Raw genomic sequence first — 23,134 nt, 5'->3', positions numbered from 1 at the left:
ATGGATCCGTCAAAAAAACGGTCTGGTGGCATCCGTTCACATCAGTTAGCAACGGATCCGCTTTCCGCCATTTTGGCGGATTTTAACTGACACAAAAAAACTGAAGTGTGAAACAGGCCTAAGCCGGAAGAGGATCTCTAGGGTGAGGTGTAATATCCTCTCCGCCATCTTGTCTCTGTCCATATCCATCTTTGATGGGTCTGGCATGCGTTTCCCTGCAGCAAAAGTATAACTACAGCTAAAGTATCGAGAAGCTGCCGTTAATTCAACGGCTGAGAATTAACATCCATCTCCTCTATTCACACAGGTACTACAATCTCTCCTTGCTGTCATCTGGTGCTTACCATCCTGCAACATCTCCTTTAATGTTATATAACAGTGCCTGCTGAATGTTTGCTAAATTAGGCTGGTATCACACTAGCGTTGAATAGGGCTGCCTTCTTCCTCCTTTCTTCATGAAGCTCCGCCTACTTCTGTATGCATCCTGCGTACCTATCTTTAACATTGGGTACATAGGGACATGCGTTGTATGCGGATGCGTCCTCATGCAGCGATTTGACGTGTGCGGCGGCCGCACGGAAACGCAAAATTTTGAGTTTCTGTGCGGTCGCCGCACACGTCAAATCGCCGCATGTGGACGCATCCTCATACAATGCATGTCCCTGCGTACCCAATGTTAAAGATAGGTACGCATGGAAACACAGGACGCATACAGAAGTAGGCGGAGCATGGACGGAGCTTTACGGAGGAAGAAAGGAGGAAGAAGGCAGCCATCCACAGCCCTCCTCAATGCTAGTGTGAAACCGGCCTTAGATGGAGGCCGCACGGCTCATTCAGTACTAGGATCACCCCTGAATCTAGCGCTCTTGGAAACTCCCGTCTGTAATATCACTAAGATCTTCGAAACATCTGGAAGGATCCAATCACTTAATGGGGGGAATTGTTCTACTCTTTACAACGTTACCTGTTCTTAAAGGAGTAACACCAGCAGACGAGCTGAATACCTGTCAGCAGAGCAGAGCCCTGCATACACTGAGGCCCCGATCATGTGACCCCCTGACTCCTCCCCTCCTGTGACCTCATCACAGGTCCTGTGCGCACCGGACAGAGCAGCCATTTATGTGGAGTGCGGCTCTGCGGGAGGAGGTAGGTGCTGGAGATTCCCCATTACTGGGCGCGGGGGACATTAACCCCTTCAGCACTGAGACTCTTTTGGGGTCTCTGTGTGGTGTGAACAGTGACGTAACAGCTGTGGACAGAATGCGGCTTCGCTGGTTCCCAGCTCCACATTAGATCCAGACTGCAGAGACCCGTGTGACGTAAACCTGCCTTCCCCCCTCCCGCCAATCCCGTAATAAACAACACCGACAGGCCAGGATGGGTTGAACAGGTCGTTCACAGTTTATTAATTTGATGAGCAGAGAGAGACAAGTACAATTCGCAACGGACTCATCGCTGAAGGCCCCGTCACTGATCGCTGGGCGAGCAAGCCGATGAGAGGTTACGAACCTTTGCCCCCCTACACTACTGCCACGGAGGATCATGTGTATGACCTGCACAGGACTCCAACCCCCACACAACATCATTAGGGCCTGTTCAACTCTATCCTGCAAACCGGCCAAAAATGTGTGGAGCCTGATGTCCGTGAGATGAATGCCGTCCGATCTCAGTAAAGCTGAGTTATCACCTTCTAGCTCGTGGTGGCGAACCACGATGCCGTAGTTTTCTTTCACAAATTTCGCCATCATCGTGTTGATCCTTTTTCTTGATTTGTCAATGGCTTTTGCGTCCTTAACTCCATGCCAGACCGCTCGTGATATTATCTCAGACCACACTACCACCATATCTGGTAGTAAACAGGCAAAACGCTCTATGTCCGTAGACATCACTGTATAGAGCTCGGCACCTTTCCACTTGCACAAATCGTTACCGCCGGCGTGTAGCACTAGTATCACCGGCCCTTTGGCCCTATTAGCCATGTCCACCATTTGCGGGAAGATCTGACGCACTGGGGCCCTCTGGTGACTCTCCAGTTGACCTCCAGTTCCGGGAAGCTAAAATATTTTCCGCCGGGCCGTAGTTTGGCCCTTTTGCACGCCCAATAGACAAAAGAATGTCCCACTTCCCAAACTGTGGGCTTACAGCCGCCTGTAAGAGACGAGATGTGTTAGAGCAGGTCTGGTCTTATATATCTGGAAAAACATGCAGATTTCCAACGGCCCAATCTCTGTACTTCGACTTCTGATGCACCGGCCCTAGCTGCGGCCCCTATTCGGAAGGAATGTGTCGTGTATTCCTTTGGCTTTGCCTCTAAGCACTGTTTAAAGATTGCTTGAAACTGATATTTAGTAAGAGGGGACCTGTCGGTGTGTGACAGGAAGAATCTACTCGCATGTCTTATTAACGTATAGCGTCTGACGATTTTTACTGGGCATATAGGGCCGTCTGACGCCTTGACCAAGACCCACGGCCCTTTACCGGTGGGATTGCATGTAGATTTCCGCACCCTAATACGCAGAGCGCCGCTGCATATGACGATATCTTCGTTAACCCCCCTACCGACGCTGTTTTTTACTGCGAAAAAAGAGGATGAATGAACTCATGGAGATCAACATCCAACACTGCGGAGATACCATCACATGTTTCTCAACGCAGTGATTCTAGAGCAATGCCCCCATCCCTTATGTGAAATATGTAAAACATACACAAGCCGCGGAGACACCATCACATGTTTCTCAACGCAAGCAATGACTAGCCAGGTCTTTCCCCGGGAAGGAACAACCACGGGAAGGGCAGCCTCCAATGAAGGAAACCACCTATGCCAAAACATGGTATCCATCCACAGACAGCTGTTTCGGGGTATTGCCCCTCATCAGTGTGGAGTAGGAAACTGGCCAGTAGGAGCAATGCCTAGTAGAAGACTGTGAAAAAAGAGGATGAATGAACTCATGGAGATCAACATCCAACACTGCGGAGACACCATCACATGTTTCTCAACGCAGTGATTCTAGAGCAATACCCCCATCCCTTATGGGAAATATGTAAAACATGCAAAACACAAGCCGCAGAGACACCATCACATGTTTCTCAACGCAGTGATTCTAGAGCAATACCCCCATCCCTTATGGGAAATATGTAAAACATACACAAGCCGCGGAGACACCATCACATGTTTCTCAATGTAAGCAATGACTAGCCAGGTCTTTCCCTGGAAAGAAACAACCACGGGAAGGGCAGTCTCCAATGAAGGCTGATTTTGACTGCGGCACCAGTTTGCTAATGCGAAGTGCTCCGAAGAATGCGATTGCGAACGCTGTAGATATTGGGGTTGACTCGTATTGTGACTTGCACACAGATGAAGAAATTGCGATAATATCATGTAATAGACTTAAAGAAATGGGGCGACGACATTCCTGAATAGGTTGAAGCCTTTCCAAGCCTTTAACAGATTGTTTGATGAAAAAATATTTAGTTACATCCGCCCATCCCATTAGGTGAAAGAAAAAGGCTATTCCCGATAAATGCCATTGCACTAATGTACCTGACGCATCTCTACGCTAGAGCCAATTCAAGAGTTCTACTAACACGTCGCATCTCGCCTGATCACATGTATCGACTGGTCTTTCTTGAAATAGCGAGCACCACTCTTCCCATGCCTTACCATAAACCTGCCAGGTAGCCGGTGTCACTGAAGCATGGATTAAGGGCATCAGTGATTGGCCACCATGTCCCAAAGGGAAGGGGGACACTGTACGCCTGATGGCTGTGCGTTGGGCAGGAAGACTTTGAAGGCCTGCCAATAGGAAGATAACAGAGAGTTAATAATCTTGTCATCTATAACTGACGTAATTCTGGCACGACACCAGATGTTGTGTCTTAGGCATAAAAATGCTAGCCGATGCAACAGCGCGAGGATGGGAGGGGAGGAAGAGGACATGCTGTTTAAGCTTTTTGCGGTTCCCGGGTTTACGGTTAAAAATCTGATGTTCGCATTTTTGTAATTGGCTGCCCCAAAGCTTGACTGATGTTACTATCGAAAAAATTTCTAACAGTGCAGGGTTGCGGCCCCAGGTGACTGTGGTTCATAAGTCTGGCCAGCTGCCTTTGCACCATTGGTCTCTGTAGATTGCTGTTTGTGATATTTCACCCACTGCTAGGCCTAAGTCTTTGCTTGGCGTCTCTTGTGCCATGACGCACGTATGCCCATTGTAGGATTCTAGGAATGTCCTCCAGACCAACAAATCCAGTGAGCGATTGAGTAAATTTCTATGACCCGGCTGGGCAATGCCCTTCGTTGCTAGCGATAATCTGCGTGAAAAAGCTCTGCCCACTGGCATCACTCGGCAAGCAAAGTTAAGCAAACCCAGCAAAGACGCATCTGCTGTAGGGTGACTTTTTTAGCTTTCTGGAAACTTTCTACCATTTGTAGTGTTTTTTGTAACTCATCCGCTGGTAAACGAAAAACCATTGCATTGATATCTATTTCAATTCCAAGGAAAGGCAGCATATTGCACGGGCCAACTGTTTTTTTCTGGTGATAGTGGTACTCCGAATTGCCGAGATATAAACTTAAACTTATGGAGAAGGAAGGAGCAGAGTTTAGAGTCCCTGGGTCCGACGAACAAAGTCATCGAGGTAGTGATTTGTTGAACTGCTGCCTGTTTCATATCTTACAACCCAGTCTAGAAAGGTACTGAAAAGCTCAAAATAGTGACAGGAAATGGAGCAACCCATCGGTAGGCACATGTCGAAGTAAAACAGCTGGTTCACCTTACAACTCAACAAATGGAAGCATTCAGGGTGCACGGACAATAGATGGAAAGCAGACTCTATGTTGGATTTTGCCAGCAGTGCACCGGGCCCAGCTGTGCGTAAGAGTTCGACTGCTCTGTCAAACGAAGCGTAGGCTACGGACGTTTCTTCTGGAGGTATTGCGTCGTTGACCGAAGCGCCTTTTGGGTAGGAAAGGTGATGTATCAGCCGATATTTGCCGGGTTCTTTTTTGGGAACAATACCTAATGGCGAGATTCTGAAATTCCTAAATGGCAATGATTTAAATGGGCCCGCCATCCTGCCTAGATCTACCTCTTTTTTTAATTTTTGTTGTAAAATCTCGGGGAATTCACGTGCCGATTTTAGATTATTTGCCGATGTTGGACTAAAATTAAAGGGGATAAATAAGCTATATTTAAAACCGTGATACATCTGATGAGCAGCTTCTTTATTGTGATAAAGGCTTAGCCATGGGCCCATTGCGGTTAAGCTCACTGTGCCTCGTAAGCGCTCCGTTTGCTTGACGGGTACACTTTGATTTAGAGTGTCCGCGTCCGCAGGATGAGCGTTCGTGTCTATATTTACAAGAGGCGATGAAACGGCAGTATCCTTCATTGAATAGTAAGCAGGCCCCTGGTCCGCGTATGACCTCAGAATTCTGGCCTGTGGCTGCAGAGTAATAAGTGGTCGCTGCCGAAAAGGGAGGCTGTTTTTGGGACAGCATGAGTCATAGCCATACATCCGTCACTTTTACACCCCATTCCAGATCGGGTTGCATGGCCAGCCGCCTGCGGAACTACTCGTCGTACGGCCTCCATGCAGAACCGCCGTGGGACTTGTATGAATTATATATTAGATCCTGATAAATAAAAAGTTCGGAACAGCGTTCGGGATGGTTCTGGCCCATGATGCAGCCAAGAACCATGAAGGCCTGAAGCCAATTATTCATAGTTTGTGCTATTTTTGGTTTATTCTTATCGTGTAGCTGTTCGCCTGTCCTCCCTTCCTTGTCTATGGACTGTTGGTCTGCTGATAATAGCAACCACATGTCCACATAATTGCTATCCCATATCTTTTGTTTGGTTTCTAAGTCAACATATGTGCCTAATGGGCTAAGTCCGCAGAAACATACGTCCTTATGGAGGCTAGCTGATTGAGGCGTGGTGCTAGTGTCGGTTGACCCACCTGGGCGAGTCAACTGCTGAACTAGCGCATTGATAGCCGATGCTAGTTCACTCTCTCCCTGATTGTGCATAGCGTAGTGCTCTCTAAATTCAATACACTCACCGCTGTCAGACACAAGCCGAGTGTCTTCAGGGGACGGAGGGACTCTGGCTCCCGCTGTGGCGATGACTTGATGTTGGCAGACAGCCCGGGGAGATGAAGATGGGACTCCCTGGCCGGTGGCCCGTGCCGTTGCACGAGAATTTTGTTCGCTGCCTTATGCCTGATACCGAGTGACCCCGGGTGAGGGGGAGCTCCGGCTTCGGTTGCTTCAATGGTTTGGTGTTGGCCGGTGGGACAGGGAGATATGGGTGGGTCTCTGAGTCTGGTAGCCAAGGACGGAGCACGTGATGGATGAGATCTGTCTTGTGCCCGAAGCCGAGAGGCAACCGCTGCTGGTGGAACTCCGGCTGTCGCATGGTTGATGATGGGGGTTGTTGTTTGCTCCCTCCGAGTGGCCGTTTTGGGTGAAGGGTAAGAATGCCGTATTCGATCGTGTGCATAGCACCGCTCGGTGTGACTCCCCGATGCGTCGGACCAATCCGATGTGGATGGTGAACGCCATCGGGAGGAACGGGATCTATGGCGGCTCCTACATGAGCTGCGTCTGCGTCGGTAGTGAGAAGCCTGACATTTAGAGGGAAGGCGTGAATGGTGGCTGGAGTCTCCAGATGAGGATGATGAAGGTCTGCTGCATGTATGCCTGTGACTGGTGTGTCTAGAGGTTGTGTTGGGGGCATCTATTTTGGGATTTGGGTGATCATTATGACGGCTATGGGGCATGACTGGCGGTGTAGGGCGTAATGAGAAAGTTGGCGTAGTAACGGTTAGAGTTGCGCTCTGTGAGGTGCTTGAGGGGGCAGGGGTTGATTGGAAATCGCTGACGGTTTGTGTTTGAGACCATGGAGGTGTTGGTGGTTCATAGTTTATTATTGACTTGGTGGTGTTTGGTGCAACAGTGTGAGTGTTTGTAGAGTACTTAATTAGCTGCAGAGCAGGCTGGCTGGGCTCCACAGCCACATTGTAGGCTCTGTCACCTGACCCCGTACCTCTCCGGTACAGGCAACACTGATGTGCCTGCTGGGGGGATGTTGCAGGCCTGGTGCGGGCTGGCCGGGCATGGGCGAAGCCAGTGTGGCGTGGCGCTGTGTGAGAAGGGTCGGGTCTGGCATGTCGGTGGTAACAGCGCTTGCAGGGCTTGCATGGGCCCTGTCAGGTGGAGTGTGCGGGGGGTGCATGCGTGGTACGTGCAAGGACTTTAGCAAGATAAGCATCCGGGGCTCCTGATGCTTGCGGGGCTCGGGCCTGGCCAGCCTGTGACTGCTGCCCAGGCCGAGCTCCGCTCTGACCGGAAGTGGGCAGGGATCGGGCCTAAATGCTCCCGGAGCGGTGGAGGTGCGCGGAGCTTGTTCAGGCCTTGCCGCAACGTTGGCGGAAGTCACGGGGGCCCGGACCCAGGATGACCGGGCATGCAGTTTGGGTGTCGTGGCAACGGCCATGACCTGTGGCACCTGTGCCGTAGCTTGTCTGGGCGAGGACACAGGGGTCGTGGCGCGAGAGCGGGGGGGCTGAGCGCGCAGCCAGAATGGATAAGTAAAGGTGCTCTGGAGGGCAGGAGGACTGCGAGGAGCGCCTGCCCGCCTGCACTGCAGCGCCCCCGGGGGAAGCTGCATCCGCAGCAGAGGGGAACGAAGGCGAACCAGAGAATGATGAAGGTGGGTGGGAGGAAGCCCCAGGGCCTGGGGTGAGGTCAGTGGGAATAGGGTTAGGGGAAGCCCGCGGCACTGATAGGTCATCATGAGAGGGCATAGGGAGGTGAGCACTGAGGCCAGCTATTAAGGGCTTGTAACCATTGCTCACCTTCCTGTGCTACTTTCTGCCGCAGGGCCTCAATCATGGGGTCAGACATGGTGGGACAACAACCAACTGCTTCCAAGGGCAGCCAAGGAGAAAGAGGAAGGCCCTGACCCCGGTCACCGGAATTTAACCCCTAAGGGTGTGGCCGGACGCCCCTTCCTCTTTCTTCCCATTGGTCAGTTGGGCGTCGCAATTATGGCATCACCTGGGGAATAGCGGGAGGGGGGAAATGGGCACTGCACAGTGTTTCCTTCTAGCTTTCTCCTAGGGCTCCGCAGTCAGAGGCACATTCCCTATACGGTATTGTGCCTGCCATTCAGACAACTGCAGGATGAGAAGACAGAAGCCCAGAGAAGTTCTCACACAATCTGATTATTTCTCTCCTAGTTCCGCTCCAGCACAATATTGTAGATACTAGTGATGAGTGAGCCGCGATCAGGCATCTGGAGCGCGGACAAGCTTGTTACTTGATTATTGCAGGTGATGGAGCGCCATGCTCGAGTTCCCAGCCAATAACCATGCCCGCCATATATGGTAATGCTGTGGCCATGTTGGCTACTGACATTACTGTGACTGTCTGGCCGCATCACGATATCTGGTTTATAGAAGACCCAGTGTCGCGAAGCTCGGCACACCGTCCCCAGGAAGCAGCTCAGGGAGAGTTGTTATAGGAGGGAGCCCTTAGATTATTGTCAGCCCCCTAAGTATTATAAAGTTGTATCCTTTAGTGTCTACCATGTGGCCCTGTAGGGAGTATTTAACCCCTTCACCCTGAAGCCTGTTTTCACCTTCCTGACCGGGCCAATATTTTCAATTCTGACCACTGTCCATTATGAGGTAATAACTCTGGTGTCATGTCGGACGCTGTTCACACCACAGCATCCGGCAGGCAGAGGTAGTTCCACCTCCAGCCACTATAGCCTCAGTGGCGCCGGTTTGATCTTCAGGCTCTCGGGGGTTAATCCTGCTGGAGACCAGGTTGGAAGGTTAGTCACGCCCACGGTCTTTAAATAGTCATACTGGCATATGGGCGTCGCCGATTATAGCTTGTGTTTCATACCAAGTGGTTCCGGTCTGGAGTGGAGGTGTTCAAGAGAGAGAGATTCATATCTGGTGTCGTATGATCCGTCGTTATCCTTTCTCCTTCCCATATTTGTGTTTAGTTGTGCCCTGTTCACATTACTGTATATTCCTGTGTGTGTGCGGCGCAGTGCAGTTTAAGTTCTCCCTGTCTGTCATTATTTGTGTGGGAGCTTTGGTGGTGTGACTCCTCACTGGGTGGAGGGTGGAGGGTTAAGTGCAGGGCTGAGCAGGAGATAAGGAAAGGTCGGAGGCTCAGGCATTTGCACCTTCAGCAAAAACCCTGGGTTGGGGGTCAGACAGGGTTTCCCCTAGTAAAAGGGACACCACAGGGGCCCCGGGTATTTCAGCCTTAGTTGAACTAAGCCCCCGTGACATTATAATCGGCCCACATTTTTTCAGGAGTCCATGGATCCATTAGATTCCATAACCCGCCAGTTGGCGGCGCTGTCCATACAGGTCTCCGAGTTGAAAGGGGCAGTTCAGCAGCAGGGCCTGGTAGTAGCAAAGGTGCAAACGGCATCTGCAGGTATCGGTGCAGAGCCGAAGTTTCCGCTGCCAGAACGATTTTCAGGCGATCGCAGCAAATTTGTCGTATTTCGGGAGGCCTGCAAATTATACTTCCGCATGCGGCCAATATCCTCAGGTAATGAGGCCCAGCGAGTAGGGCTGGTGTTGTCATTACTGAGTGGTGACCCCCAAGCATGGGCATTTTCCTTACCAGCTGACTCTGCTACATTTCATTCGGTCGATAATGTTTTTTCTGCCCTCGGGCTCATTTACGATGACCCTGACCGACTGGCTCTAGCGGAATCTAAAATCCTCGCCCTCCGCCAGGGGGAGCGCTTGGCAGAAGACTATTGTTCGGAATTTCGCCGCTGGGCTGTAGACACACAGTGGAATGACCCAGCACTGCGGAGCCAGTTTATTCATGGGGTATCAGGGAGGGTGAAACAAGCCCTCCTGATGTATGAGACTCCGGCATCATTGGAGTCTGCCATGAGTTTGGTGATACGTATTGATCGCCGTTTTCGTCAGGGGGCACAGGAGACGCTACCTCTGGGGGAAAACAGAGGTGCAGGTGTGGTTGAAGTAGATGAGTCCCCTGAACCTATGCAGATTGCTGGCGTGGCACAGGTTCAGCCTCGCGCTCCGGGATTCCGGAAGCCCGGAGCATGTTTCTACTGTGGTAAAGGAGGTCATTATGTTAACGTTTGCCCGGTACTACCTAAGAGGGTCACACCGGCGGAAAACTGTTAAGCTCAGAGGGTATGGAGGAGACCCAACTGAGCGTATGCATATCCTCCATGATGGTATCTCAATGTATGCTCCCTGCCAAGGTTATTATCGCCGGCAGAGAGCTACCTATATCAGTGTTTGTGGATAGCGGTTCCGCCACCAATCTCATAGATGAGGAGTTTGCACACACCGCCGGGTTTAAGATCGAAAAACTTCCTCACCCCATACAGGTGGTGACCATTAATGCTGTTCCCCTCCCTCAAGGGGAGATTACTGAGTTTGTGGCAGAGGTGAAACTCCACATTGGGGTCCTACATTCTGAGTCGGTTACATGTAGGGTCCTCCGTAATCTCCCAGCTCAAATGGTCCTGGGTTTTCCATGGCTGTCCAGGCACAACCCGGTAATTGATTGGAAAACTCAGGACATAGTACAATGGAGTGGTTTCTGCCAAGACAATTGCTTGGCCACATGTGTGTCCGCCGTGACGCCCAGCCTGCCGGAGGCTTTGCAGGATTTCGCGGATGTTTTCTCTGAGAAGGGTTGCTCAGAACTGCCTCCACATAGAGCCTATGACTGTGCTATTAGGTTAAAACCCGGGGCCAAATTACCTAAGGCCAGGATGTTTAATATTTCTGGTCCTGAGAGACAAGCTCTGAAAGACTACATCGCGGAGAGTCTGAGCAAAGGTCACATCCGGCCTTCGTCCTCGCCTGTAGCCGCGGGGTTTTTCTTCATTAAGAAGAAAGATGGGGGGTTACGCCCGTGTCTGGATTTCCGAGAGTTAAACCAGATTACTATCCGTGATCCCTACCCAATGCCGTTGATCCCGGATTTGTTCAACCAGGTAGCGGGGGCGAAATGGTTTTCCAAGCTGGACCTCAGGGGGGCGTATAACCTCATAAGGGTCCGTCAGGGGGATGAGTGGAAGACGGCGTTTAACACTCCTGAGGGTCATTTTGAGAGTCTGGTTATGCCGTTTGGGTTGACCACCGCGCCTGCCGTTTTCCAACATTTTATTAATGATGTATTTGCTCATGTCCTGGGGAGATTTGTGATTGTATACCTGGATGATATCCTCATTTATTCTAGCGATCGGGACACTCATTTGGAGCATGTTAGGCAGGTGTTACAGTTGCTCCGGGAGAACCAGCTCTATGCTAAGCTGGAAAAATGTTTATTTTTTGTCCAGGAGTTGCCCTTTTTGGGATATATTGTGTCCGCAGCTGGTTTTAAAATGGACACCGCTAAGGTGCAAGCGGTGTTGCAATGGGAGAGGCCGGAGAGTCTGAAAGCACTCCAGCGGTTCCTTGGGTTTGCGAATTATTATAGGAAATTTATAAAACACTTTTCGACTGTCGCCAAACCGCTCACGGACATGACAAAGAAGGGTGCCGATCTGGCGAACTGGCCTGAGGTGGCTATACGTGCATTTGAGCGTCTGAAGAATAGTTTTGCTTCAGCCCCCATTCTGGTGCAACCAGACGTGTCTAAACCTTTTGTGGTAGAGGTTGATGCGTCGGAGGTGGGAGTGGGGGCAGTACTGTCTCAAGGCTCGTCCTTGAGCGAGATGCATCCATGCGCCTACTTCTCCAAGAAGCTGTCGCCGGCCGAACGGAATTATGATATCGGCAACAGGGAGTTGTTGGCCATCAAACTGGCTTTTGAGGAATGGCGACACTTCTTGGAGGAGGCGGCTCACCAGGTCACAGTTATCACCGACCATAAGAATCTGCTCTACCTGGAGTCGGCCAAGCGTCTGTCTCCTAGGCAGGCTCGCTGGGCATTGTTTTTTACTCGTTTCAATTTTCTTGTGACGTACCGTCCCGGGGCTAAAAACACCAAGGCGGATGCTTTGTCTAGGTGTTTTCCGGGGGGAGAACCTCGGGAAGAGCCGGTACCCATCCTCCAGAAAGGGGTAGTGGTCTCGGCTCTCACGACTGAGGTAGAGGCGGAGATTGCCGAGGCCCAAGAGGAGGTACCACCAGGACTTCCCGCCAACAAATCATTTGTACCCCTGCATCTTCGGCCTAAGGTGTTGAAGGAACACCACGATTCGGTACTGGCTGGTCACCCAGGGGTGAAGGGCACCTTAGAGCTGGTATCGCGTCGTTTCTGGTGGCCCAAAATCCGGCAGGACGTGGTCTTGTACGTGGCAGCTTGCATCACGTGCGCTAGGGCTAAGTCACCCCGAACCCGTCCTGCTGGCACGCTACAGCCTCTGGGGGTACCCAATAGGCCATGGACAGAAATCTCCATGGATTTTATCACTGACTTGCCAGCCTCGGCAGGGAACACGGTCATCCTGGTGGTGGTTGACCGTTTTTCAAAGATGGCGCATTTTGTGGCGTTGTCCTCTTTGCCCAATGCTAAGACGTTGGCTCAGGTATTTGTGAAGGAGGTGGTCAGACTCCACGGAGTACCGTCTGACATAGTATCTGATAGGGGTACGCAATTTGTGGCGAGGTTTTGGAAAGCTTTTTGCTCTAGGTTGGGGATCAAGTTGTCACATTCATCGGCGTTTCATCCACAGTCTAATGGACAAACTGAGCGCATGAACCAAAATCTAGAACAGTATTTACGATGCTTTGTGTCCGACAACCAGGAGGAGTGGTCTACTTTCCTTCCTCTGGCCGAATTCGCATTAAATAATCACCGCCAAGAGTCATCAGGAGAGTCTCCATTCTTTTGTGTGTACGTTCAACATCCTCAGTTTTGTACCTTACGTCAGGGTGACTCCGGGGGTGTCCCGGAGGAGGATCAGCTAGGAGCCCAATTGTCATCAGTCTGGAGGCGGGTGAAACAGCGTTTGTTGAGCATGAGTGCCAGGTACAAACGGGTGGCTGACAGTAGACGCGTGCCAGGTCCGGACCTGTGTGTGGGTGAATGGGTGTGGTTAGTTACGAAGAACATAAAACTCAAAATCCCATCTTTAAAACTGGGTCCAAGGTTTATTGGGCCTTTTAGGATTTCTGCCATCATTAACCCAGTGGCTTATCGGTTGGAACTTCCTGCGGTGTACAGAATACATAACGTTTTTCACAGGGCTTTATTGAAAAAGGTGGTAGGCTTGGTGGACACGACGCCGATGCCACCTCCAGTCATGGTGGATGGCGAGTTAGAGTTCGAGGTCGCCAAGGTAGTGGACTCTCGAGTAGTACGCCGTACTCTTCAGTATTTGGTGCACTGGCGGGGGTATGGTCCGGAGGAGAGGTCTTGGGTTCCAGCCTCAGACATACATGCGGATCGGCTGGTCAGTTCTTTTCACCGTCGTCATCCGGACAAGCCGGGTCCTATGAGTCTTGAGGGCCCTGGGGTCCCTCGTAGAAGACGGGGTACTGTCATGTCGGACGCTGTTCACACCACAGCATCCGGCAGGCAGAGGTAGTTCCACCTCCAGCCACTATAGCCTCAGTGGCGCCGGTTTGATCTTCAGGCTCTCGGGGGTTAATCCTGCTGGAGACCAGGTTGGAAGGTTAGTCACGCCCACGGTCTTTAAATAGTCATACTGGCATATGGGCGTCGCCGATTATAGCTTGTGTTTCATACCAAGTGGTTCCGGTCTGGAGTGGAGGTGTTCAAGAGAGAGAGATTCATATCTGGTGTCGTATGATCCGTCGTTATCCTTTCTCCTTCCCATATTTGTGTTTAGTTGTGCCCTGTTCACATTACTGTTTATTCCTGTGTGTGTGCGGCGCAGTGCAGTTTAAGTTCTCCCTGTCTGTCATTATTTGTGTGGGAGCTTTGGTGGTGTGACTCCTCACTGGGTGGAGGGTGGAGGGTTAAGTGCAGGGCTGAGCAGGAGATAAGGAAAGGTCGGAGGCTCAGGCATTTGCACCTTCAGCAAAAACCCTGGGTTGAGGGTCAGACAGGGTTTCCCCTAGTAAAAGGGACACCACAGGGGCCCCGGGTATTTCATCCTTAGTTGAACTAAGCCCCCGTGACATCTGGACCCTACAATGGATCCCACTGATTCTGAGATTGTTTTCTTGTGGCATATTTTACTTCATGATAGTGCCAAAACTTCTTTAATGTGACTTACATTTATTTGTGAAAAATAGGAAATTAGGCAAAAATTTGGTAAATTTTGAAATTTTTAAACTATAAATTTTTATGCCCTTAAATCAGAGATCAGTTTCATAGGTCACTCCCGGTCAGGCTGCGCTCTGCAATAGCGGTGATTCCAGTAACATTACTGATGTCATCACCGCTCTCACATGTCTCGCGGAGCGCAGCCTGACCGGGAGCTGTACATCAGCTGTCGGCACAAGCAGCGTTTCAAGGGGACATCATGGAAAGGGAGGTGTGGTGTGAAAATGCCCCTGTTACAACGGGTCGAACGCCTTTTTTAAGCCGGCGCCATATTCCTTGGGTGATCCTTATATAGTGATTGTCACATGACAACAAGATCCCAAATGTCAGAACCAATACACATGCGTGACATAAAGATAGTAAATGACACAAGAAACAACAAAAAAGGGAAAGAAACAAACAACCACTGCACATCCATAGAGTGACAGGATTATAGCCTACTAATACTAGAAATCTATTGCACAGGGGATATCGCAGCCAATTCCCACAAGAAGAATCCTGGAAACACAGAATTAGAAATGATTCTTTCTCCGCAGTTTCTATAGGACTTAATACATTCCTGATTCCGGAGAGTAATAGAATTACAGCAGAAAACAGAAGAAGAAAGCTCAGAGAAGAAGCTTCATAGAAAGACATTGAGGTTACAGGCGCCATTTAACCCTTTGGGAGAAAGTGATTTCAGCACTTTACTGAGTAAATCCCACCAGGACTGTAGCAGGTAAAGACCCCAATATCCACAGGTGTCCCTTCTAATTGGGGGGAAACTATCCCCTCTAATAATCCTCGGACAGTTCTGACAAACACGGGAAAGTGCCCCTTTATGGAGGGGACAGAAAGTCTGTTTAGTCTCTTTAGCTCCATAGTATCAGCTCTAATCCAATGGTGAGAGAGCGATTTACCCCGAAGAGTCACAGATTGTGGGGTTGTTAGAGAAATGTTATATTTAGGGGGTTTTGTGTTGTCTCCTTATAAGAATCACAATGGTTTTGTTCCTTTTCCGCTGATAGAAACAAGCGACCCAAATATGAAAGACGGGAACCAAGGAAACATATATTACTCTCATAGTACGGGGCCTAACAGTATAATGTTACCACAGTACCGCCATCCTCAATTTTATTTTAACACTGAAAGGAAAGAGCTGGAGGCTCACAGAGTATAATCCCAAAATAATTTTTATTTAATCAATTTAAAATGCCGTACATCTATGGTGAGATACAGAAAATGCTAAGCAAAAACAACGGTAGAGTAAAAGACCAGCGAATTAAAGTGCTTAGTGGCACAACAACACAGTACAATAGTATAAGTTACACTATCAGATGGAAGCAAACAAAAACAAAATTGTGATGGGTCCGTTCATTTAACAATCTGATTAGATGGCCACAACCAGTAGCCTAATGAAATAGCTGGTAAAATACCCTGGAAGAATGGCCGAGAGTGAGTGATGTAACGCAACTATTTTAATCATGGATTAGACGAAAGGGCCCAAAATGAAAGCCTTAAAATAAAGCTACCTACTGGTGATGGTGCAGGTCTAAGTACTCTCCATTGCCCCAATGCATGTTTCGTCACAACTTTATAAGACGCCTCCTGATTATATTCTGTGAGCCTCCTCTGTGTGTGTTTTTTGTGTATTATATGAAAGTCTAAGGAAGGGAACATTTCCCTTAAAAACCATTACATCCAGAGGAAAAATAAAAAAATGTATATGGAGACATTGCCCTCAGATATCTCCTGTCTTGTTGTTCTTACAAACAATCTTTTAAAAAAGCCTCAATTTTCTGTGTGTGACTCAGACCTGAGATCTAACGTGATAGAAGATTACAGTGCGGGGAAGACGGGAGACCTTCATATAGACGGCCGGTGGGGATGGAGTCAGTGACGGACTCTGGCCAAATATGTTTCTAGAGCCGTTGAAGAAGATGAAGATGTCGTCCTCACCATGAAGTAGTTATTTCTCCTGTCCCGTGTAATGAATATCTCCTGCAGTATTGCTAATGCCGATTCCAGTGTCGGGAAATGAGACGAGAATTAGCATTATGGAAGATGAGTCTATGAGGAACGTGTTCAGCTGCCGACTCCGAGGGAGAAACTGCTTGTTGTCTGTGGCCTAAAATATACAGGGTGGGCCATTTATATGGATACACCTGGGTGGGCCGACTTCAAAATGGCCGCCATGGTCACCACCCATCTTGAAAAGTTTCCCCCCTCCCATATACTAATGTGCCACAAACAGGAAGTTGATATCACCAACCATTTTCATTTAATTTAGGTGCATCCATATAAATGGCCCACCCAGGTCTAACCTTATAAATGGCCCATTCTGTATAGGTTTTATTACTAGATGTAAAGAAGGAAACTAAATACTGTAAAATAATAAATCTCCTCATGTTTCCCTTATTATCTCCAGTAATTGTATTATTACACAGGATTTTTATGATGTTACATCGGCTCATCTTCTCATTCAGGTCTCTGCATTATCGGATCCTCTCAGTGGAGATTCCTGATTTACCCATCAAAGATGGATATGGACAGAAACAAGATGGCGGAGAGGATATTACACCTCACCCTAGAGATCCTCTTCCGGCTTACTGGAGAGGTGAGACATTCTGATGACGTTACATTACAACATTCTTATCTATGGGAATAACAGATGGACAGAACTGGAGAGGTGAGGACTCTGGAAATGTCTGTAGTGAGATTTATTAATGTGTCTCTCCATAACCAGGATTACACAGTAGTGAAGAAGACCTCTAGTGAGCGCTGTCAGGACCCTGTGTCTGAGGGATGGGGAAGACCCCTGAGACCAATCATGGGGCCTCCACCTCACCCCCTGATACATGAGGACATCAATGACCAGAAGATCCTAGAAATCACCTACAAGATGATTGAGCTGCTGACTGGAGAGGTGACACTGCTGGGAATGCTGGGACATTATACAGTAACGCTATGAAGGGATTGGGGGGATGACTTTATCATTTTATGTGTCAGGTTCCTATAAGGTGTCAGGATGTCGCCGTCTATTTCTCCATGGAGGAGTGGGAGTATTTAGAAGGACACAAAGATCAGTACAAGGACGTCATGATGGAGGTTCCCCAGCCCTTCACATCACCAGGTAATAGACAGGACTAAATACACACGGCCTATAATTATCTATATGTAAAGAATTAATTCAGTCCCTGTATGTGTTTCCTCCAGATCTATCCAGTAAGAGGACAACACCAGAGAGATGTCCCTGTCCTCTTCTTCCACAGGACTGTAAACAAGAAGATACCAATGTTCCTCAGGATCATCAGGTAGATGGAGAGAAGGTGTCAGGAGATCTCCCCTATGATGTGTAGACGGCTGTGAAGGTCTTGTTCTCAGTCTTGTTTTATCCACCAGTATTATATGTTTTATACTTGTGTAATGAGAACGGTGGAGATGGCAGGATTAGAGCTGATCATAGATGTGACTTCTCTATCTGTCTGTGACTTTTACAATATTTCTTTCAGGGTGAAGATCTGACCCATATTAATACTACAGAGACATATGTGAGGGGTGATGAGCGGTGTAAGGAGGAGATTCCTACATATGGCTACCCAGGTGAGTAGTAACCACTAAATACAGAGAAGTCACAGGATTCTTCTCAGTCACCGGCTGTGGCTGCTTTATCGGTGGTGTAGTCCGGACATATTACCGTGATCACCATTTTGACTCTAGACCACAACATTCTCCTCCATCCAAAACTGTTCAAATGACTTGGGCATTGAAAGCCCGTTTCTATAGAACTTACAACCTGGCAGATTCACCTACCTCCTGGGATTAGCAGACGCTGACCATTACCTGCCCAGATCTGTAAACTACAATGCCAAATGACAGCGTACATAGAATGTGCTGACAAGTTAGAAAATGACTTGAAGAAATATATTATGATGGACCTGTAAGAGAAAGCGGAGGGTAATGATGCTGTTGGCTTCTTATAACCCTGATATCTTATTGGATGAATCTACCTTCTCTCCCTTCTGTGCTGCTGAATGTGCTCATATGGTCCCTACAAGACCAGGTCCAGTCTTTCTGGCCAAACTTTTTCTGTACAATAACAGCAGAGTTTCCCTTTATCTTTTAAAACCGACTTAATTCAAATAGGATCACGAGAAACTACATAAAAACATTACACCTGTGCCATGATATATCTAAGCTGTGTGTGGCTGATGGCTGTAATATACAGTTATTCACACCTGCAGGAGATGTGTTGGCATGGCTCCAGCCCTGGTTTCACTCCACGTCATAAATTCCATTATGTTTTCAATCCTAAGAAAATCATATTTCTTCACACTCTCCTGAAATCAGGAGCACTAAAACTTTCTCTAATTTTCTGGTCAGGACTCACAGTAGCTCCCAGGGCCGGACTGACCATCGGGCACTTCTGGCAAATGCCAGAAGGGCCGGTGCCTGTAGTGGGCCGCTCGATCCGTTCCTGCTTCCAGGGCATTTCACGCAAATACGAGGTCCCCCTCCTGCAATGAGGGGATGAGACGCTGCACGGCGCTTCTGACCCCCTCCCAACAACCCAACCCCCCCCCCCCCCCCCCGCAGGCAGCTCCTTTCTCAGCCTGCAATTGGCTGCTCTGTGCACACAGGACCTGTCATGAGGTCACAGGATGGGAGGAGTCAGGCGTCACATGATCAGGGGCCTCAGTGCATGCAGGACTACTGCGGTGCCGGTTTTCGTGCTGGATGAGGGGAAGTTTCTGTGTGGGGTCAGGAGGGGTTTACAGGGTGGATGTAGCAGAGCCACGTGTGTACGAGGTGAATGTGAGCGGAGCTGCGTGTGTATGAGGTATACGGAGCGGATCCGTGTGTGTACGAGGTGTACGGAGCGGAGCCACATGTGTACGAGGTGTACGGTGCGGAGCTGCGCGTGTACGAGGTGTACGGAGCGGAGTAGCGCATGTACAAGGTGTAAGGAGCGGAGCCGCACGTGTACGAGGTGTACAGAGCAGAGCCACGCGTGTACGAGGTGTACGAAGTAGAGCCACGTGTGTACGGAGCAGAGTTGTGTGTGTACTTGGTGTACGGAGCAGAGCCGCGTGTGTATGGGATAAAAAGAGAGAAGAGCCAGCACTGCCAGTGGTCAGAACGCATAACATGAGGTGCATATGCACATATCTTACTGCATTCAAAATGAGACATTTAGCAAAATATTGATCAATATATTGAGCCACCCCGCCACGCCAAGGCAATCTCATATGGGGGGTCCTACTCTACATTTTTATTATTCACTGTGCCATTGCGGCCTCCTAAATGTTTTAAAAGCAAGACCATATCAAATGCAATCCATACCTGAAGCATATCTGCTTCACTCCCGTGCAGCCAGATGGAGCAGGTGCAGATGAAGGCCAACCAGGTCTGAACACAGACATCTCAGGTTTGACCTCCACACACTGCCTGACCAGCAAACACAGATGAAGGGCAATGCAGGCTCAGACATGGATGCAAAAATAAATAAAGCCTGGGGCAGGGCGGGGCTGCCGTGAGTGTGCACAGCAGCCTAGATCAATCACAATAAACACAGAAAAGATGGCGAACATGACCCAGCGTGCACGGCAACAGTGGTGGTCAGCCACAAAACCAATTTGCAATAAAAAGAGAGAAGAGCCAGCACTGCCAGTGGTCAGAACGCATAACATGAGGTGCATATGCACATATCTTACTGCATTCAAAATGAGACATTTAGCAAAATTTTTTTTTTTTTTTTTTTTTTTTTCCCAATCAATTTTTATTGTAGGAAGTTACATTACAAATAGGAGAAATTCAGGTATCATTGGCAATAATACACAAAGAGAACAACGCTGTAACACGTGGTAGTAAATCCTTTGATTATGATTCACATTTCCTATCACACCACCAACAATCATGTCCGTTGCAACTTTTTTTTTGGTTAATCAACACCCAATACGTATAGAGTCAACCTACCAATTTACTCTTTAATCCTCAAAACGAGGGTTCCAAACAACTAGAACCAGAGAGTAAGAAAGGAAGATAAGAAAAGGGAGGGGAGAAAGAGGTGTGGGGGGGGGAGAACCATGGATGGTTGCAAAGATGCAACCAGGGAGGGGGAGGGGGGAGGTAGGGAATTAGATGTCGTTCCGGGGTAGCCCGAGCAGTAACAACAACAGAGTTATAAACACCTTGAATATTGACATGTGGTACGGATGAACTCCCTGCGTAACACTCTCTTTGACCCTATTTGACCCATTTTATTAATCTCAGACAGTTTGCCCTGGAAACAGATGCCTGACAGGGGATGCATATACAGAGTTTAGCCACGTGTCCCAAGTCTGAAGTATTTTGTTTTTGGCGCGGATGGAGTGAGCCAGACAGAACTCGTATTGGCATTGGAGATTAATTCGGTTATATAGTTCAACTAATGTAGGTGTCTTTGGGGATTTCCAATAGCTACTTATGCAATATCTGGCAGCAACTAGAATGTGAACTAATAATCCCCTCGATTCCCAAGAGAACTCCTCTATACCCACGTTTAGCACTGCCAGACCCGGATTCGGATTAATAGGATTGCCTGTCAGCTCACCCATCAGGCCAAACACCTCCAACCAGAACGAGAAAACCTTGGGACAATCCCACCAGCAGTGACCAAGAGTACCCCTTTGGAGGCAGCCCTTCCAACAATGTGGCGAATAATTTGGGAGGAACTGTGCTAAGTTGGCTGGGGACCGATACCATCGCAGGTGTACTTTTTTCAGTTGCTCCAGATGATTTATACACTTGGAATATTTTTGGATATTTGCTGAAGCCGAGTGCCAGTTTGAAGGAGAGGTAGAGACACTCAACTCCACGTCCCATTTATTCATATAAGGAGATTTTTGCTCTTCAGGGGGGTTATTGAGCCATTTGTATGTTGAGGAGATACCTTTTGATTTAATTATCTTTTTAAATACCAAGGTCTTTGTTGTAGGTAACAGAGGATTCGACTTTGGAGGAAATTTAGAGGCCAGAAAATGACTAATTTGGATGTGTTGATAGAAACAGCCCTTTAAAGAGGGGTGTTTCCGTACTATTTCATTAAAGGGGTTAACACCCAAATCAGAGTATAGATCCGCCAGCACTGTAATGCCCGATCCCTCCCACCTGGCCAGATTCAAAAAGGGTATTTGAGATTCCAACGACTTGAGGGAAATCTCTGAAAGAGGAATCTGAATCTTATGAATCAAGTCATTTCGCCAGACCTCCAGGGAGGCTGACATGGTGGGAACACACGGGGAGAACCGTGAACGGCTCAAATATTCTGCTTCCATCATTCTTCTGACCGAGCCCTGGCGGGACAGGAAATTTTCAATCTGAGCCCATCTATGTGAATTACCTGTACGCCACCATTCCTTTAGTGATTCAATTAGTAAGGCTTTATAATATGCCGTTATGTTTGGGGTGCCCAATCCCCCTAAGTCATATGGGGGATATAACACTTTACCTGCGACCCTAGCCCTTTTATTACCCCAGACAAATTTGTTAGTCAACGATTGAAGTTTCATCAGGGTTTTGTGAGAAGTTTTAATGGGTAGGCATCTGAGCACATACAGTATTTTGGGTAAGAAAACCATTTTAAAGGACTGTATCCTGGCCATCCAGGACAACGATATTTTTTCATACCTTCCCAATTCCTTTTCTAAATTTTGGATCAGAGGTTCCAAATTTTCTTTAATTAACATCTGCGATGGTGTCAGCTTAACACCCAAATAAGGTATACCCCTGTCGCACCATTTGAATTGAAAGGCCCCCTCCAGCGCACTCCTGGCCTCCACCGGTACATTAAACGGCAATATCAAAGACTTTGCCGCATTAAGCTTATAATACGACACTTTCGAAAAGTTTGATAATGTGTTCACCACTGCTGGAATCGAAACTACAGGGTTAGAACAGGAAATTATCACATCGTCTGCGTATAGACCAAGTTTATGTTCAAATTCCCCAACTCTTATGCCAGAAATGGCTATGTTTTTTCGTATAGCTTCCGCCAGAGGTTCTACCACTAAAGCAAAAATAGCGGGAGACAATGGACACCCCTGGCGAGTGCCATTACTTATTTGAAATTTAGATGACAGAAACCCCGATGCCAACACTGACGCATTTGGGTAAGAGTAGAGAGCTAGAATGGATGACTTGATTTTCCCCAAGAACCCGAATTTTGTTAGAACTCTCTCCAGGTACCCCCAGTGCACCCTGTCAAAGGCTTTTTCAGCATCAAGAGACAGGAATGCACTGGGTCCACCCGATATCTCCACCAGTCTAATCAAGTCAAGCATCCGTCTGGTGCCATCCTTAGATTGCCTGCCTGTCACAAAACCAACTTGATCTGGAGCCACTAAGGCCGGGATCACTTTATGAAGTCTATCCGCCACTAGTTTGGCATAAATTTTTACATCACAATTTAGGAGTGAAATGGGCCTAAAATTACCCGGGGTGTCTGCAGGTTTCCCTGGCTTGGGTAGCGTGATAATAATCGCTTCTAAGTTGTCTGGGGAAATTGACCCTTTATTTTGCCAAAAATTGAAGGTTTTTAACATAAAGGGGGACAGAGTGGAGGTAAATTGTTTGTAATATTCGTATGGCAGCCCATCAGGGCCTGGGGCAGAGTTAGACTTAGTCATTTTGATGGCACCTAGGATTTCATGTGTAGTAAAGGGAAGATTAAGTTCCTCTAATTGCTCATCTGAGACCCGGGGAAGATCCAGGGTGTCTAGAAAACCCTGTATATCCACTTGAGTCGGCTGTGACGTGTTGGAATCATATTTTAGATTATACAGGGCCTCATAATATTTCGCAAATGCTTCTGCTATTTCAATGGGATGTCTAGTGATTGTTCCGTTTGGGTCC

General features: G+C 48.4%; 2 protein-coding genes across 2 annotated transcripts in view; one reads left to right on the top strand and one right to left on the bottom strand.

Annotated features, from left to right (window-relative positions):
• The window catches only part of LOC141072994 (uncharacterized), a 115,794-nt gene extending 114,720 nt beyond the window's left edge, over positions 1-1,074 (bottom strand). The window contains exon 1 of the mRNA XM_073560265.1: positions 965-1,074. The gene's annotated coding sequence lies outside the window, so the exon portion shown is untranslated. The remainder of the gene's footprint in view (positions 1-964) is intronic.
• Positions 1,019-23,134, top strand: part of LOC141072982 (uncharacterized) — a 113,817-nt gene continuing 91,701 nt past the window's right edge. Inside the window, 6 exon segments of the mRNA XM_073560248.1 lie at positions 1,019-1,146; positions 16,729-16,859; positions 16,989-17,168; positions 17,252-17,375; positions 17,459-17,556; positions 17,755-17,845. Of these exon segments, the coding sequence (XP_073416349.1) occupies positions 16,782-16,859; positions 16,989-17,168; positions 17,252-17,375; positions 17,459-17,556; positions 17,755-17,845 (571 nt within the window). The 5' untranslated portion in view covers positions 1,019-1,146; positions 16,729-16,781.

Source organism: Dendrobates tinctorius, unplaced genomic scaffold (assembly GCF_039654945.1).
Source record: "Dendrobates tinctorius isolate UK_male_01 unplaced genomic scaffold, ASM3965494v1 ptg000294l, whole genome shotgun sequence".
Classification (NCBI taxonomy): Eukaryota; Metazoa; Chordata; class Amphibia; order Anura; family Dendrobatidae; genus Dendrobates; species Dendrobates tinctorius.
The sequence above is the reverse complement of the archived record's forward strand: the minus strand, read 5'-3'. Positions and strand labels throughout refer to the sequence as shown.